This window comes from Antechinus flavipes, chromosome 1 (assembly GCF_016432865.1).
Source record: "Antechinus flavipes isolate AdamAnt ecotype Samford, QLD, Australia chromosome 1, AdamAnt_v2, whole genome shotgun sequence".
Taxonomy (NCBI): Eukaryota; Metazoa; Chordata; class Mammalia; order Dasyuromorphia; family Dasyuridae; genus Antechinus; species Antechinus flavipes.
The window spans coordinates 318,742,792-318,756,468 of NC_067398.1; the positions used below are offsets into that span (position 1 = coordinate 318,742,792).

Sequence of the window (13,677 nt, forward strand, 5' to 3'; positions counted from 1 at the left end):
ATGATGTTTGTTTGATACACTTGGATTCCTAGATGCCTCTTATACTCATTCTGAGATGGCTGGCCAGGATCTGGAGTACAAATTGCAATTACCGATTGAGATGTCTCTACTTTATCCTTGAGTTAGGCAAATAGCATCCCCAGGACATCCAAGAGACTGAAAGGATGACCAAGTTTATTGTTCTTTCAACTTAAAGCTCATTCTGACTTAGCCAGGTGTGCTCCTTGACATTTGTTAGGTTACTCAATTAAAGTTACATGACTTAAATAGAAGGATTATTTCCTATTATTACCTTTGGACCTTTATTTCCATTACATTACCAGAGAATCTATTGAACCTTTCAACCCATTACATTAAAACTTTTTCCTAATTAGTGAGCTGGATAGTGCAGCACATTCAGGAAAGAGAGAAGGAGGAACTGTTACACGTCTCCATAAAATTATGTTGCACAAATGGCTTTGAGAGTGCTCTCTAATGTATGGTACATTAGCCCATTTAAGGTATTTTAAACATGCACTTATTCACACTGTGCCATTTTCTAACTGGCACATTCCCCTTTGTATCCATCACATCCCTGCCATTAGCATTAGCAGAGGAGTTGTTTTATCCTCCATCCCCCATATCTGTTGGTATTCTGTCACAAGTCATCCACTATCACAAGTGCTGCCATAGTGTCTTCTGACTTCTCTATGACTGAAGTGCTTTATAAGCCACATAAGGTGCACAAGTAAAAAACTCCCTTCTATTGGAGCTTGTCAGCTCTTCTATTGATAGAACAAGGCCATGTTTACACCATTTTCCCCCCTAACATTTTGCATGTAATATTGGTGTCCATGAATTGAAGTAAGAAATGACATTCTGGGTCACACTTTAATATTCAGCTCTATAGTTTTTTTCCAATTGTGGTACCAACCTTTTATGATGGACGTGTCTTAATTTGGGTTTAATTCTCTCCCTCATATTTTAAATTGAGTTTTCCTTTAAATTAAGAAGTCTTTATTTTCTCTTCATTCTGTATTCCTTTCTCTCTGGCAAAAAAAAAAAAGGTGGGGCGGGGGAGTAGGTAGAGAAGAAACCTTTGTGAGAGACATGGATAAATCAAGAAAACCAAATTCTCGTGTTGACCTTGTGCAAACACAGTATATCTCATTTTGTATATTTTGTGCATCATCTCTCAGCAGGTGGATTGTCTTTGTTCGTCTTAGCTTCTTTCCCTTTTGGTTGGTTATCACAGTTGATCAGAGTTCTTAAATATTTCAGTTTTTCCATTTTCACAATATTAATGATAATTTATAAATAGTTTTGGTTTTGTTCACTACATTTCATCAGTTCATACAAGCCTTTCTTTGTTACAGAAACATCTTTCTTTGTTACAGAATAGTAATATTTCTTGACATTCATATACCACAGTTTGTTCAATCATTCTCTGAATTGATGGGGGCATCTCCTTAATTTCCATTTTTTTTGCCTTGATTAAAAAGAACTATTATAAATATTTTTATATATGTAGATCTTTCCTGCCTTTTTTTTTTTTTTTTTTTTTTAAAGATCTAGTTGTGGTATCGTTGGGTCCAAGCATCTGTATAGTTCATTATGTGCTCTTACAACTTGCAGGTTTGTAAGAACCAAAAATGCTCAGATTGCTCAAGGGGCAGAGACACATAATAGTTTAATTTGAAGGCAAAATTGATTTATTCTGCAAAATAACGTAATAGAGTAAACGTAATACTGTACAAAGAGCACTAAATCTGGACTTGGAGAACCAGCGTTCAAATCCTACTCCTGCTACTTAACTTCATAATGTGATCTTCCACAAGTTAATTCACTTCTCTTGGTCTTTGTTTTCCCTCATTTGACAAATGAGGAAATGGGGTGTCTATGTGCCACAGTGCATAAAATTCTGTTCTTGGGGGTCAGGAAAGCCCAATTTTGAATCCTCCTCACCCATTTACTAGCTCTAAGACAACTAAGGCAAGCTAGTGATAATAGGGTGGTTAAGAGACTAAATTATATAATATAGATAAAGTGCTTTGCAAACTTTAAATATATAAGTGTTAATTATTATTTTTTAATCTCAAAGAATCCTTTTTAGCTCTAAATCTATGTTTCTGTTAAAATTGATATTTATAGATCTTCCCAGAGCATTTTTTTTATCTAATCTCAAAGATTGCCTTGCAATTTATGGGTTCAACTAAGATTTAATTTTTAAAACATCAGCAATACAATATGGCCATTGTAACATTGAGCACCAAATGGAGTTAGAATGGTTTATAAGATAAATTTTTTTTTACCACTTGGAGTTTTCAAATATTAATTTCTCTATATTTGGGTATGATATGATGATTGATCAAAGCAAATTCTTACAAATCCTTAGGGATCATGATGTATAATTTGAGAAGATGATTAATTGGTCTATATGTAGTATTCAGCAAAACACCTAAAATGAGTGTGATTGCCTATAATAATAAGTATAACGTGAATATAAAAGATCCATGTTGATTTTAAGTAGTATCTCTGTGATAGTGTTATTTATGTAAGTATAAAGATATTAGAATACGAAATTTAAAGTGAGACACTTTAATTTTATATATTGATCTCTTAATAACTTTGCATTTAATGACAGTTTCTTCATCTTTACTTTTCTCTTTTATACATTCATGGTTACAACCAGGGGTTCCTGAGAATGAAAAGTGCTGGACTTAGGAGTTATTATTTACCAGACATTACCCATGGTTTGGCCCTGGCAAGTCACTTAACCTTTGCCTATCTCAGTTTTCTTATCTGGAAAATGAAAATAATAACAGCATCTATCTTCCAAGGTCATTCTAAGAATAAAATGAAATAGCCTTTATTAAAAGTACTTTGTTAACCTTAAAATGCAACATTAATGCTGTTGTTTTTATCCCATCTTTAGACTATTTCAGGGGAACTTCTTAAAGTATATTCATTTAATACTCAATTTTAGGTTCTTTCAAAATTACATGTAAATTCAAATGAAGCCAAACTATGAAAGAGGCGAGAAGGCACATTAATACATGTACAAGAAGCCTAATATTCCTTAATTTCCTATATTTTTGAGCTTAATGAGTCTAGAACTGGGGGGAACCTCAGATGATGAATCTAACCAACTCATTTTGCAGTTGAAGAAAATTATCCCGGAAAATTAAATGTAACTTGCTTTAGGGTTAGCCCCGATAACACAATAAACATCCAAAGCTGAATTTGAATCTAAGTCCTCTTGACTCCAAAGTCTATGATATCTCACCCCTTCCCCTTAAATATGCAAACTAAATTGTCTTGTTTTCACTTTTGATTTCTAAGGATCATGCTGACTGAGTGGAAGTTCCTTCCTTGTATCAAAAATTATGAAACCAAAGACAAAATTAAAGAAATAGAGAGGAGTCAAAGAATGAGCTCTTATTTTGCTTTCAGTAACTTTTAGTTGGGATATATATAGGAATACGAGCTATTCTTTAGATGATTCTACTGGCAAAACTTGTTAGGCACTATTGTGCTATGAATTTGAGAACTCCTGGCTAGGAATCCTTAGCCCAGGATTTTCAAGTCTTTCTCAGACCCTAGCACTTACTATGTGGTAGGCACTGTACCAAGACCCTGAGTGCTATTAACTATGAATTCATTTGACTTAGAGTGAAAATTTTGTGCTTGTGATCTTTTAAAGCTCATAGTTGAAAGTGGTCAATTTGCAGATGTTTAGGTGCATTAATTAGCCGAGCCCCAATTCAAAAAACCCTGTTAGGCCTTTCTGAAAGGAGCATTAAGTTTATATATTGGGGGAAGGGTTCAATAAAGACTTATAGTGGGAAACTAGCATTTGGACTTTTTTTTTCCTCTCTGCCTTCTTAATCCTCAGCTTCAGGTTTTAAAATTCGGAATCTCTCACAAGTACTTTCTTTTGGCTTCCCTTGCGGTAGTCATTGTGCCTCGTGAAAAGGCATTACCTTACCTAATAATATAGAGTAGTGATTTCCCACTATCATCCAGTAGAGAGGAACTTTGACATAAAACTAAGCAATCTCTGGGAAGCCAACTTTGAAAAGAGCTAACATGGGACAACTCCCACCTTTCTTGAGGTAGGGATCTGGCCAATTGATAGTTATTTTTCTGCACTCATTTTATCAAGGTAATTAGTTCGATGATCCAAAGAACCCAACTTTAAGCCACAAAATACTGTGGTAAAGACATTACTTTGGAGTTCCTTTATACTGAATTGCTCTGGGCCCTTCTCCCCTATGCTTTTATGTAAGCCTCCTTGGCATTTGTTTAGCTTGAGCAGTCATGAATAAAAGAGCTTGAAACTAGCTTTCAAATACAGCCCCCAAAGTAGGCCGAAGAGGATTCAGATTGCCTTCAGTTTCCTATTTTCTTCTTCTTCCTCCTCCTCCTCCTGTTCTTTCTTATGGTTTCGGGTTAACGTTTAAGAGGAAAGCTCCCATGGTGACATCTCTGATTTGGGAGGAGGGGGTCATTCAGTGTCCCCACCCACTACCTCCCCTACTTTGCCTGTCCTGGTAAGCAGTTAGTTGAGGGCTATGGATAAGAATGTTTGGCCTGCAGTCAGGCTTGTCTTCCCAAATTCAAATCTGGCCTCAGACGCTTTTGTGTGACCCCAAGAAAGTCACTTAGCTCTGCTTGTCTCAGTTTCTTCATCAACAAAATGAACTAGAAAAAGAAATGACAAACCACTCCATTATCTCCGCAAAAGAAACCCCAAATGCACGCTGAACTGAGTCACATTTTTTTAATGTGCTATAAAATATTTGCCCTTTTGCATCTACTCCTGGAAACCAAAGCCTTATAACCCAAAGTTTGTTTTTGAAGAGGCTGAGGAACGCAGGGCGAATGTGGGTTGGCTCCTTACTTCCCTTCTCTTAATTCTCTGGCCTTCTTTGAGAAGGGGGTGGGGGAGTGGGGAGTAGCTTTGTGAAAGAACTGCTTTGCTCTCACCACTCCCACCCCTCTTTCAGCTTTGTTAATGGCCTGAACACATCACTGAACAAATTGCCCCCTTGCATATGCTAATCCTGCACTTTAAAAGAACTCTTTGTAACATGTTGTAATGCTTTAGCCTGAGGGGAGATAGGGATTGTAGGCATATGGAATCAGGGCATGTGACCCCAAAATTTCTAAAATGCCAGTTTTCTTTGAGTCAACAGTTTGTACTTAGCATATCTGTATGAAAGGAGGCTATGTAGTTTGTGGAAAAGATTAGTCTTTGCTCTTGTCTTTTGTCCTGGGGAGGCTGGCCTTCTTATTTAAGATTCACTGTGACTGAACCACCTATTTTTTAATTGGGGGGGGGGGGTAAGTTGGAGGGGTTGTTATGTTTTGTTCTTAAATTCCAGCATCATCAGTGAGTTGAACATTAAAGGTGAAAATGCGGAATCTTATTTCCAACAATAAATTGGAAAGAATTCAATTGGGCTTCATTGTTGTGGTGGAAAATGTGATTTGTCTTTTAGGAAACTAAATTGTTAGTCCACACCCATCTCTTTTGAAGAGTTTTCAGTGTCATTCTGATAATCCTTGTGTTCATTGAAATGCCTAGGAAAGTTGTTTCTTTCAAGTTTTATTAGTTCATTTGTCTCCCCTTTCCTTTTTTTTTTTTTTTTTTTTTGCTCCCATCTAGTAAATCACTAAAAACAATTCCCCAAAGGCATTTTTACGAATAAATTGTGAGCTCTTCCCTTCTAACAATGAATTGAGTTGAATAGGAATCTGAATGGTAAGGTGCAAAGTCAGCCAGTTGAATTGCTTGATTTGGGCAAAGACAGGGTCCACAATCCAAAATATATGAACCTCTTTAATGTTTGCTTTAAAAGTCTTTTGATGATGACTTGAGTTAAATAGAATAAAAGGCTGTGCTAGGTATCACATTTCCAAAGCATCTGTCATGTCCCATTTTGAAGTTCACAAAGTACAAGGGAGTTCTTTAAAAAGAAATTTTCGATTGACTTTTTTTTTTCCTTTGGCAGAGTAATTCTCTCTTGGTACCAGATAGCCTAAGAGGAACAGATAAACGGAGAAATGGACCCGAATATTCTAGTGACATCAAAAAAAGAAAGGTGGATGATAAAGATTCCAGTCACTATGTAAGTAAATAACCCATGAAGGGGTTTATTTTGTTTATTTTGGATAGTTTGGTGCCAAGTAAAGGACGTGTGTAGGAGAAGGCTTCTGAGGAATTATCAGACCTCCTGTTTATCTAACACTGTAGAGGGAATTGATCATTGTATCTTAGAATATTTACTCTTAAAACCTACACACCACCTGTCTCAACTAACTAATGCTGTACTTTATCAAACCTCAGATTTAGAGGTGTATGAAGGAGCGACACTAAAATTTAGTATCAGGAGAAAAAAAAAAAACATTTTCATTTGATATCTAAAAAACCCCCCACATTACTCAGTATTAAACTGGTACATTTGGACAATTTGAAATTGTTTTGGAGTTGGGTAAAAGACTAAGCCTTTTGACAGTTATGGTTCTGTAATATTATAGACCATTTGAACTAGAAGGGATCTAGGAGATTATCCAGCCCCTGGTAACAAACTCAAATAGAAATGAATCCCTATGGGTGGCATATTGACTTACAAAACTGCAAATTAACATTATCTTTGTTGTATTCTTATTTATCTTATTAAACATTTCCCAGTTACATTTTAATTGGGTTTGGCCACACTCTGGGACTTTGTAAATTTCTTGTGAGTTTGGTTCTCTGTGATCTCACACATTCTATCAGTGAGGGTGGGGGTGGGGATTTGGCCTGGAATTGGGAAGGCCTGACTTCAAATTCAGCCTAGACACTTACTAGCTGCATAACTGTGGGCAAATCACTTAACTTGTGTGTGTGTCTTGTTTCCTCAAGTCTAAAATGCGGAGAAAATAAGAATAGTGCCACCCTTGCTAGGGGTGTTATGAGGAAGATAGGGGATACTTTTGAAAAGGTACTTAAACCTAGTTCCTGGCACAAATTAGGTGCTATATAAATGCTTATTTCTTCCCTTGCTCTGCCACTTATTACTTTACCATCCTAAGCCACAGTTTGTTCCTCTCTTAAAAATGCAGAGGTTTGAGTAGATTACCCTGAGGGTCCCTTGTAGCCTTGGATATGTGGTTTTTCCTTTGTTGAAATGAAGGATGCTCTGAGGGTTTAGGGACCTTGCCTGAGGTCTGAGAACCAGTTAATGGCAAACCCTCCAGCTAAGGGATCTCTTGATTTCTAAGCTTGCTGTTATTTCCACTAAACCATATCTGTATTAAAAAAGGACATCTTGGTTTTAAAGCTGGCATTGGCAATAGAATGGCTGTGCTACTTTGATGGTAGGGAAAGCTCTAGTGTGGGAGGCAGAGGCCTGGAGTTGATTCCAAAGTCCTGTATTTACTACACATGCAATTTTAGCCAAGTCCCTTAACCTTTTTAGTCTCATTAACTCAGTTCAATGTAAGGAAGTTGTATTAAATCATCTTTGAGGGCCTTTCCATACCTACATATATGATCCTTTAATCACCTTGGTCATTTGTGACTCATACAGTGAGAAACTTGGGCATATTCTGTAATGTGGTGAATCTCATTGCTCCTTAGAGATATTATTTTCCTACTCTCTAGAATATAATTCAAAATTTAGAGCCCACTCTCCACTAACTCCTACCTGCCTTTCCAATCTTATTTCTTATTGTTCCTCTGCCCAAGAGCTCCTAAAGTTGCCTCCACAATGTTGCATTAGTTGTTTCCTGTTGCTAGCCTCAGCATATGTGATCTGGGATGAACATTCTCAGCACCATTTTTTAGAATCTTTTGTTTCCTTTACAGTACAGCTCGGGTGGGCTGCTGCTCTCTCCTCCCTCCCCACCTGTGTTGCTTTCCATAATACACATTTGTATGTCTCTCTTGTGAAATATAAACTCCTTTCTCATTTTGAGTTTTCTCTGATATTTTTGTACATAGTAGATATTTAATAAATGTGCATTGAATTGTTGATAAAAACATTTCTGTTGTTGCCCACATTCTGGAAGGACTAACTCCCCTCTTAAAAAGTCAAGTGTGTGGGGGCAATTTCTTTTTTCTTTTTTTTTTTTCTTTTGCAATGTAGAATGACTTTTAAGGGTAATGTAAACATTAAGTCTCCATCTAGGTCTTAAAAATTCCATTGCAGTCAGTAACTAGTCAGGAATTTGTAGTTCCTTTTTTTGGTTAAGTAGCAGATGAATCAAAGTATGGTGACTGCAACTTCATGGAGAATTGATTTACTAATACCTCACCTTATTTCCTATAGAATAAGATATTAACTCCTTATTCTAGTATTTTAAGGCCCTCCTCAGTCAACACATTATTATTAAACTTAATGTATACCAGTCATTAAAGACTAGGAATAGTAAAAGAAAAATGACAAAAAACAGTTCTTCCTCTTAAGGAATGTTCTAATGGAAGAAAGTAGATAATTGGTTACACAAAAGATATATTCAGAGTAACTGAAAACACTCTGAAGGAGGCTGCTGGGGAGGGTGATACTGGAAAGGCCTGCACAAAATGAGATTTCATGTAATGAAGGAAATAAAGCAGAATTACAAAATAGAAGATTTATTAGGGTATTTCTGGATAAAGGTGATGAGAGCTGGAACTAATTAGAGTTGTGGTGGTATTATTGAAGAGAAGGATAAATAAATGAGAAATGTTAGAAATAAAGATAGAAATATCAAGATCTGACAATAGATTGTGCATGAAGAATGAGGATGCTATAACCTTATGGACTTGAGTGACTATAACTGTGTGTTTCTCTTAATAGGGAATTTAGGAAGGGGAAGATGATATGGGAGGAAATAGCCTTAATTCTGTCATTAATCTGATTATTCTTGTTCTTTCTAGCCTTATTCCCATCTCTTTTTCCTATATCTTGTATCCAAGCTAAATTAGACTCTTAACTATTCTTCCTTGACCTGGTTCTATACTTCCCTTTCCTTCATACAGTCTTGTTTACAAGTCTGGAAGCTATTCTCTCTTCCATGTCTTTTGTTACTCTCTCTTCAGTAATGATTCCAATGTCCCCTCTTCCATGAAGCTTTCCCTAATACATTCTCCCTCTGATGGGATTTCTCTCTTCTTCACTTGTCCTACAAGTCAAGTTCCACGTGTGTTGTACTCAGTTTTGTATATATGTTGTATTTTTGTCGTCTTCTCTTACCCCCATTTTGATTCTAAACGCTTCTAGGAAACACTGTCTTTTTATCTTTTATATCTCTAGTATCTACACAGTAGTAGTGGGTGCTTTATAAATGTTGGCTGAATTTAACTATTGATGTTTTAAGATAAGCATAGCATCCAAGAAAGCTTTTGATATCCTTTTTAAAATCGAGAGAAAGAAATTTAGAATATCAGAATATACGTGTGTGTGTGTGTGTGTGTGTGTGTGTGTGTGTAAAGGAGATTGTGGTTTCATTAATAAGGCTCTAATAATACAAATTAAATTATATGATTTGAATACCTTTGGCACTCTATTAACTAGGACTATTTTAAAATAATTTTTTAGGACAGTGATGGTGATAAAAGCGATGACAACTTAGTTGTGGATGTGTCCAATGAGGTAATTATTCTGTCAATCTGTGTCATCAAAAATGTCTTGAGATCTGAATAAAAGTGTTTGATAAGTTCCCAAAAGAAATTAAACAGAGGTGCTTTTTGTTGTTAAAACTTGATAAGAAAAAGGCTTGTTGCTCAATCATGGACCTGACCTAGACTTTATATGGAATTGTTCGTTTTCAATTTAAAAAACAAAAACAAGAAGTAATTCAGTTTCTTTGATTTACTAAGTGTAATTTATAGAATTATTTTCCTTTTCTAGCCCATAACTTACTTTATATCATTACCACCACCTTTTATTAGACACATATAAAGGATATTCATGTGATCAGAGGGGAAGGTAAAACTCCTGGTTTCTGTCTACCTAGCAATGGCTAATGGCTGGGAGCTTGATTGTAATCACTTGCTGTTTTTATTTATTTATTTATATATCTATATATAATATATAGTTTACCTTTTGTATAAAATGCACATTCCTTAATTCAAACGTTTACTATTTGTCATATCTGATCACTTTCTCCTTTTTGATCTAGGGAATTAATTTGGTTGTGAGTAGGATTGATTAAAAGTGTCAACTAAATCTTTGAAAATTTTGATTATTTTTGTGAAGGATCCCTCATCTCCACGGGCAAGCCCTGCACATTCACCCCGGGAAAATGGTATTGACAAAACCCGTCTGCTGAAAAAAGATGCCTCAAGCAGTCCAGCATCTACAGCATCCTCAGGAAGTTCTACTTCCTTGAAATCCAAAGAAATGAGTTTGGTAAGTTTTAGGCTTCCATGAAGAGTATTCATTCTGTTTTTTTCCAAAAGTCCTCTTATCAGAAACATTGACAGAGAATTTTCTAGAATAGGTTCTAAATGTAGAAACTTTGAACTTCAGTTATCTTCTGCTTACCAACTTAACTTAAAATATTAGGCTTCCATATCTATCCCTGAAGAGAGCATCTTTACCTTGCAGTGATTTAATATGTGCACTTAATTTTTTTTTTCTATATATCAAGCTTATTTTTTATTCTTTTTTTTTTTTTTTTAAAAACGGCATTAATTTTTTTTCTCTGCTATTGTATGGTATAAAATTTCAAAGACAAACTATACAACATTAAAAAGCTCCCCTTTTTTGAGCCTTACATCTAGGATAGGTAATAGTTTATTTCTTTCAGATAATTAGAAAAGGTGTTAAATCTGGGTCTGAGCTCTCAGTGGAATCCATTTGTGAACAGCCAGATTCCCTGTTCTAATATAGAGGTACAACTGAGTTGTATGCCTTTACATATTAAAAACAAAGCACACACGCACACACACACACACGCACACACACACACAAACCCTTTTCTAAGTATGTGGCTATCTTACTCAAGAGATTTGTGCTGGCTACATAGGTCCCAGAAATTGTAAAAGGAAATTCTGGGAAGAAAAATCTCAAAATTCTGAAGTTTTCCCTTTTTGGGGGAGAAAAAAGTCCCCATTTCTTTAGTGTACTGTGTGGTGTATTTTAACCCCAGGCCATACTATCTTTGCTTAAGGAGCTGAGAATATCTATGGGTGCTAAAAGATGCACAATCTGTACTAGCACTTGTGTTAATGAAAATTTAGTCTCACATATATAATAAAAAGTATACATATATATATATACATATGTTTTGTGTATATATATATATATATATATATATGCATGTACATCATGTGTATATATAGATGCATGTGTGTATACGTATACTCATATATAAATACATTATAAGGAGGGTGTGTGTGTGTGTGTGTGTGTGTGTGTGTGTGTTTATATATAGTTAATGTATAAACTCAGAACTGAGAACTAAGTCATCAGAAAATTCTGTAACTCATAAAATGTTGAGGGCAGAAGTATAATAGAACAGTTATTTGATGTGCCAGTGATGGCTAATTTTTTGTAGAAAGAATTAGAAAATGTACAGGGTTTCACTACTGTTAGGATACTATATGATTACTAGCAGTCAGGAGTTTATTTTTTTTTTGATATTCTGAATCTGAACCTCTTTTGAAGTTTGACAAAGCCTACGGACCCTTCTCAGATAAATATTTTTAAATGTACAAAACAAATCCATCGCTCAAATTTCAAAGAAAATCAGTTATGTTGAAATACAGTTATCAAAACATTTAAAAAGTTCATGGCCCCTGCCCTAGGGAATAGGCTTTGTGAGACAGTGATTTATTTATTTTTCTCCCATAAGCTTTCCCATCTAAGATTCTCAGGAGATTGCCATATTCTTCATTCAAGATGATCATAGAATCCTAAATCTAGAGTTGGAAAGGCCCTAAGATGGAAAAATCTTAGGCAAATTGCTTAATTTTGGAAAGTGAGGAGAGAGGTACCTGGTGCTCTAGTGATTTCATTTTTCTTATCTTTAAAATGGGAGGGTTGGATACGCTGACCTTTTAGGTCCTTTGCAACTCTAGATATATGACTCCAAGAACTGCCTTATCTTAACAGACAAGGAAATTAAAGCACCAGAGGTTTAACTGATTTGCCCAGCATCACATAGGTAGAAATAGTAAAGGGCAGAGGCTGGTTTCAAATCTGGGCTTGTTTTCCCAGTTCACCACTTTTGCCACTATATACTTTGACGATCCATGTTGTAAAGCCCATTGCATTTGAAGTGATGCTTTTGTGGCATTTTTGAAATTGATGGCTCCCCAGCTTTCCCACCCTTGCTGTTACTGACAAGTGAGAAGAAGGGGTGTCTTGCCTCTTAAAAGGAAGCTGGTGCTTAGTTTTGAGCGGGGAGTGTGAAGTTCCCCCTACATGACCCCTGGTCATCATTCTAACTTGTTGTTAATTGAGATGTCAGTGATTCAGGGAATGTAGACTCACAGAAAAATACTGATTTAAAAAAAAAAAAAGATCTGCGGAGGAAGAAGTGTGATCATGTTCTGCTTTTCTAGCTTGAATTTTAATTCTGGCAGGAAGAGGAAAGGTCAACATTTCTCGCTCACAAGTTAATGCTGTCAACATTGTGTGGATTTATGAAAATTGGCCGAGGGAGTAGCTAGTAGGTGCCCAGTGTCCCAGCTGCTGTTGTGATAAATTGTGTAATATGGCTTGGATTAAAAATAATACTCATTTAATTTGTTTAATGATACCAGCATGAAAAAGCCAGCACGCCTGTTCTGAAATCCAGCACACCAACTCCTCGAAGTGATGTGCCAACCCCGGGCACCAGCGCAACTCCAGGACTTCGTCCAGGCCTCGGCAAACCTCCAACAATGGACCCCCTTGTTAACCAAACTGGTAGAGCACAATACCTCTGTTGGTTTTTTGGTTCTTTTGCTTTTCTATTCTTGTTGTGTCTTCTTTTACTCTTATTGTAATGTCATTTCTCCATGAATATTAAATGCGCTTATTGCCACTCTCCTTTGTATCACTGAGAAGCCATGATAAGAAACAGCTGTTCCCTCTTGGTTTTCGGCAGCTGCACCCTTTTCTGCCTCAGACTGTTTACATTCGGCTCTTTATTTTATTTCCAAATAATCCAAATGGTAGGCGCTTCAATAAAGTTTCTGATAATTATTCTGAATGTAATCTCCTTACCAAACTATTATTGTGTGTCTGAGTTAGTTAATATTTGCTGAGGCAGCCTGGCACATTGAGCTCGAGTGTGCCTACTGCCTTTTTTAGTTGGTTAGTTTTTGGAGGTATGTCCCTCAGGAGATAGTGTTCTCTCCTTCAGAGGAAGTGAGGGGTATTTGAACTTCAAAGCTGGCCTATGAATAAACTTATAACTCTCAACTTTATCATCCTCATTGGGAAAAGAAACAGCTTGGGCACAGGAGAAAATAAACACCAGGATAATCACTTCTAAAACCGTTCTTTAGTTTACACAGAACCATGGTTGACATTTCATTTCTATGGAAAGTTGGAACAGGGGAAAAGGTTAGATTTTATCAAGAAAATATTCCTCTGCGATGAGGTCAAGTAAATACATTTATTTCTGTAACAAACCCACATCTGCAAAATGGGCATATAATTAATATTTGGTCCATTCTAGTCAGCAGGTATTTTGTCTGGATGAGTGGTTCTTAATCTGTTTTCAGTGAATGTT

The 13,677-nt window shown here is 36.1% G+C and overlaps 1 protein-coding gene across 10 annotated transcripts in view; it reads left to right on the plus strand.

The window, feature by feature from the left end:
* The window catches only part of LOC127541238 (transducin-like enhancer protein 1), a 116,501-nt gene that overhangs the window by 63,675 nt on the left and 39,149 nt on the right, over positions 1-13,677 (plus strand). For all 10 annotated transcript variants that reach the window (XM_051966478.1, XM_051966486.1, XM_051966468.1 and 7 more), the window contains exons 9-12: positions 5,997-6,113; positions 9,549-9,602; positions 10,209-10,361; positions 12,722-12,866. In XM_051966478.1, the coding sequence (XP_051822438.1) occupies positions 5,997-6,113; positions 9,549-9,602; positions 10,209-10,361; positions 12,722-12,866 (469 nt within the window). The remainder of the gene's footprint in view (positions 1-5,996; positions 6,114-9,548; positions 9,603-10,208; positions 10,362-12,721; positions 12,867-13,677) is intronic.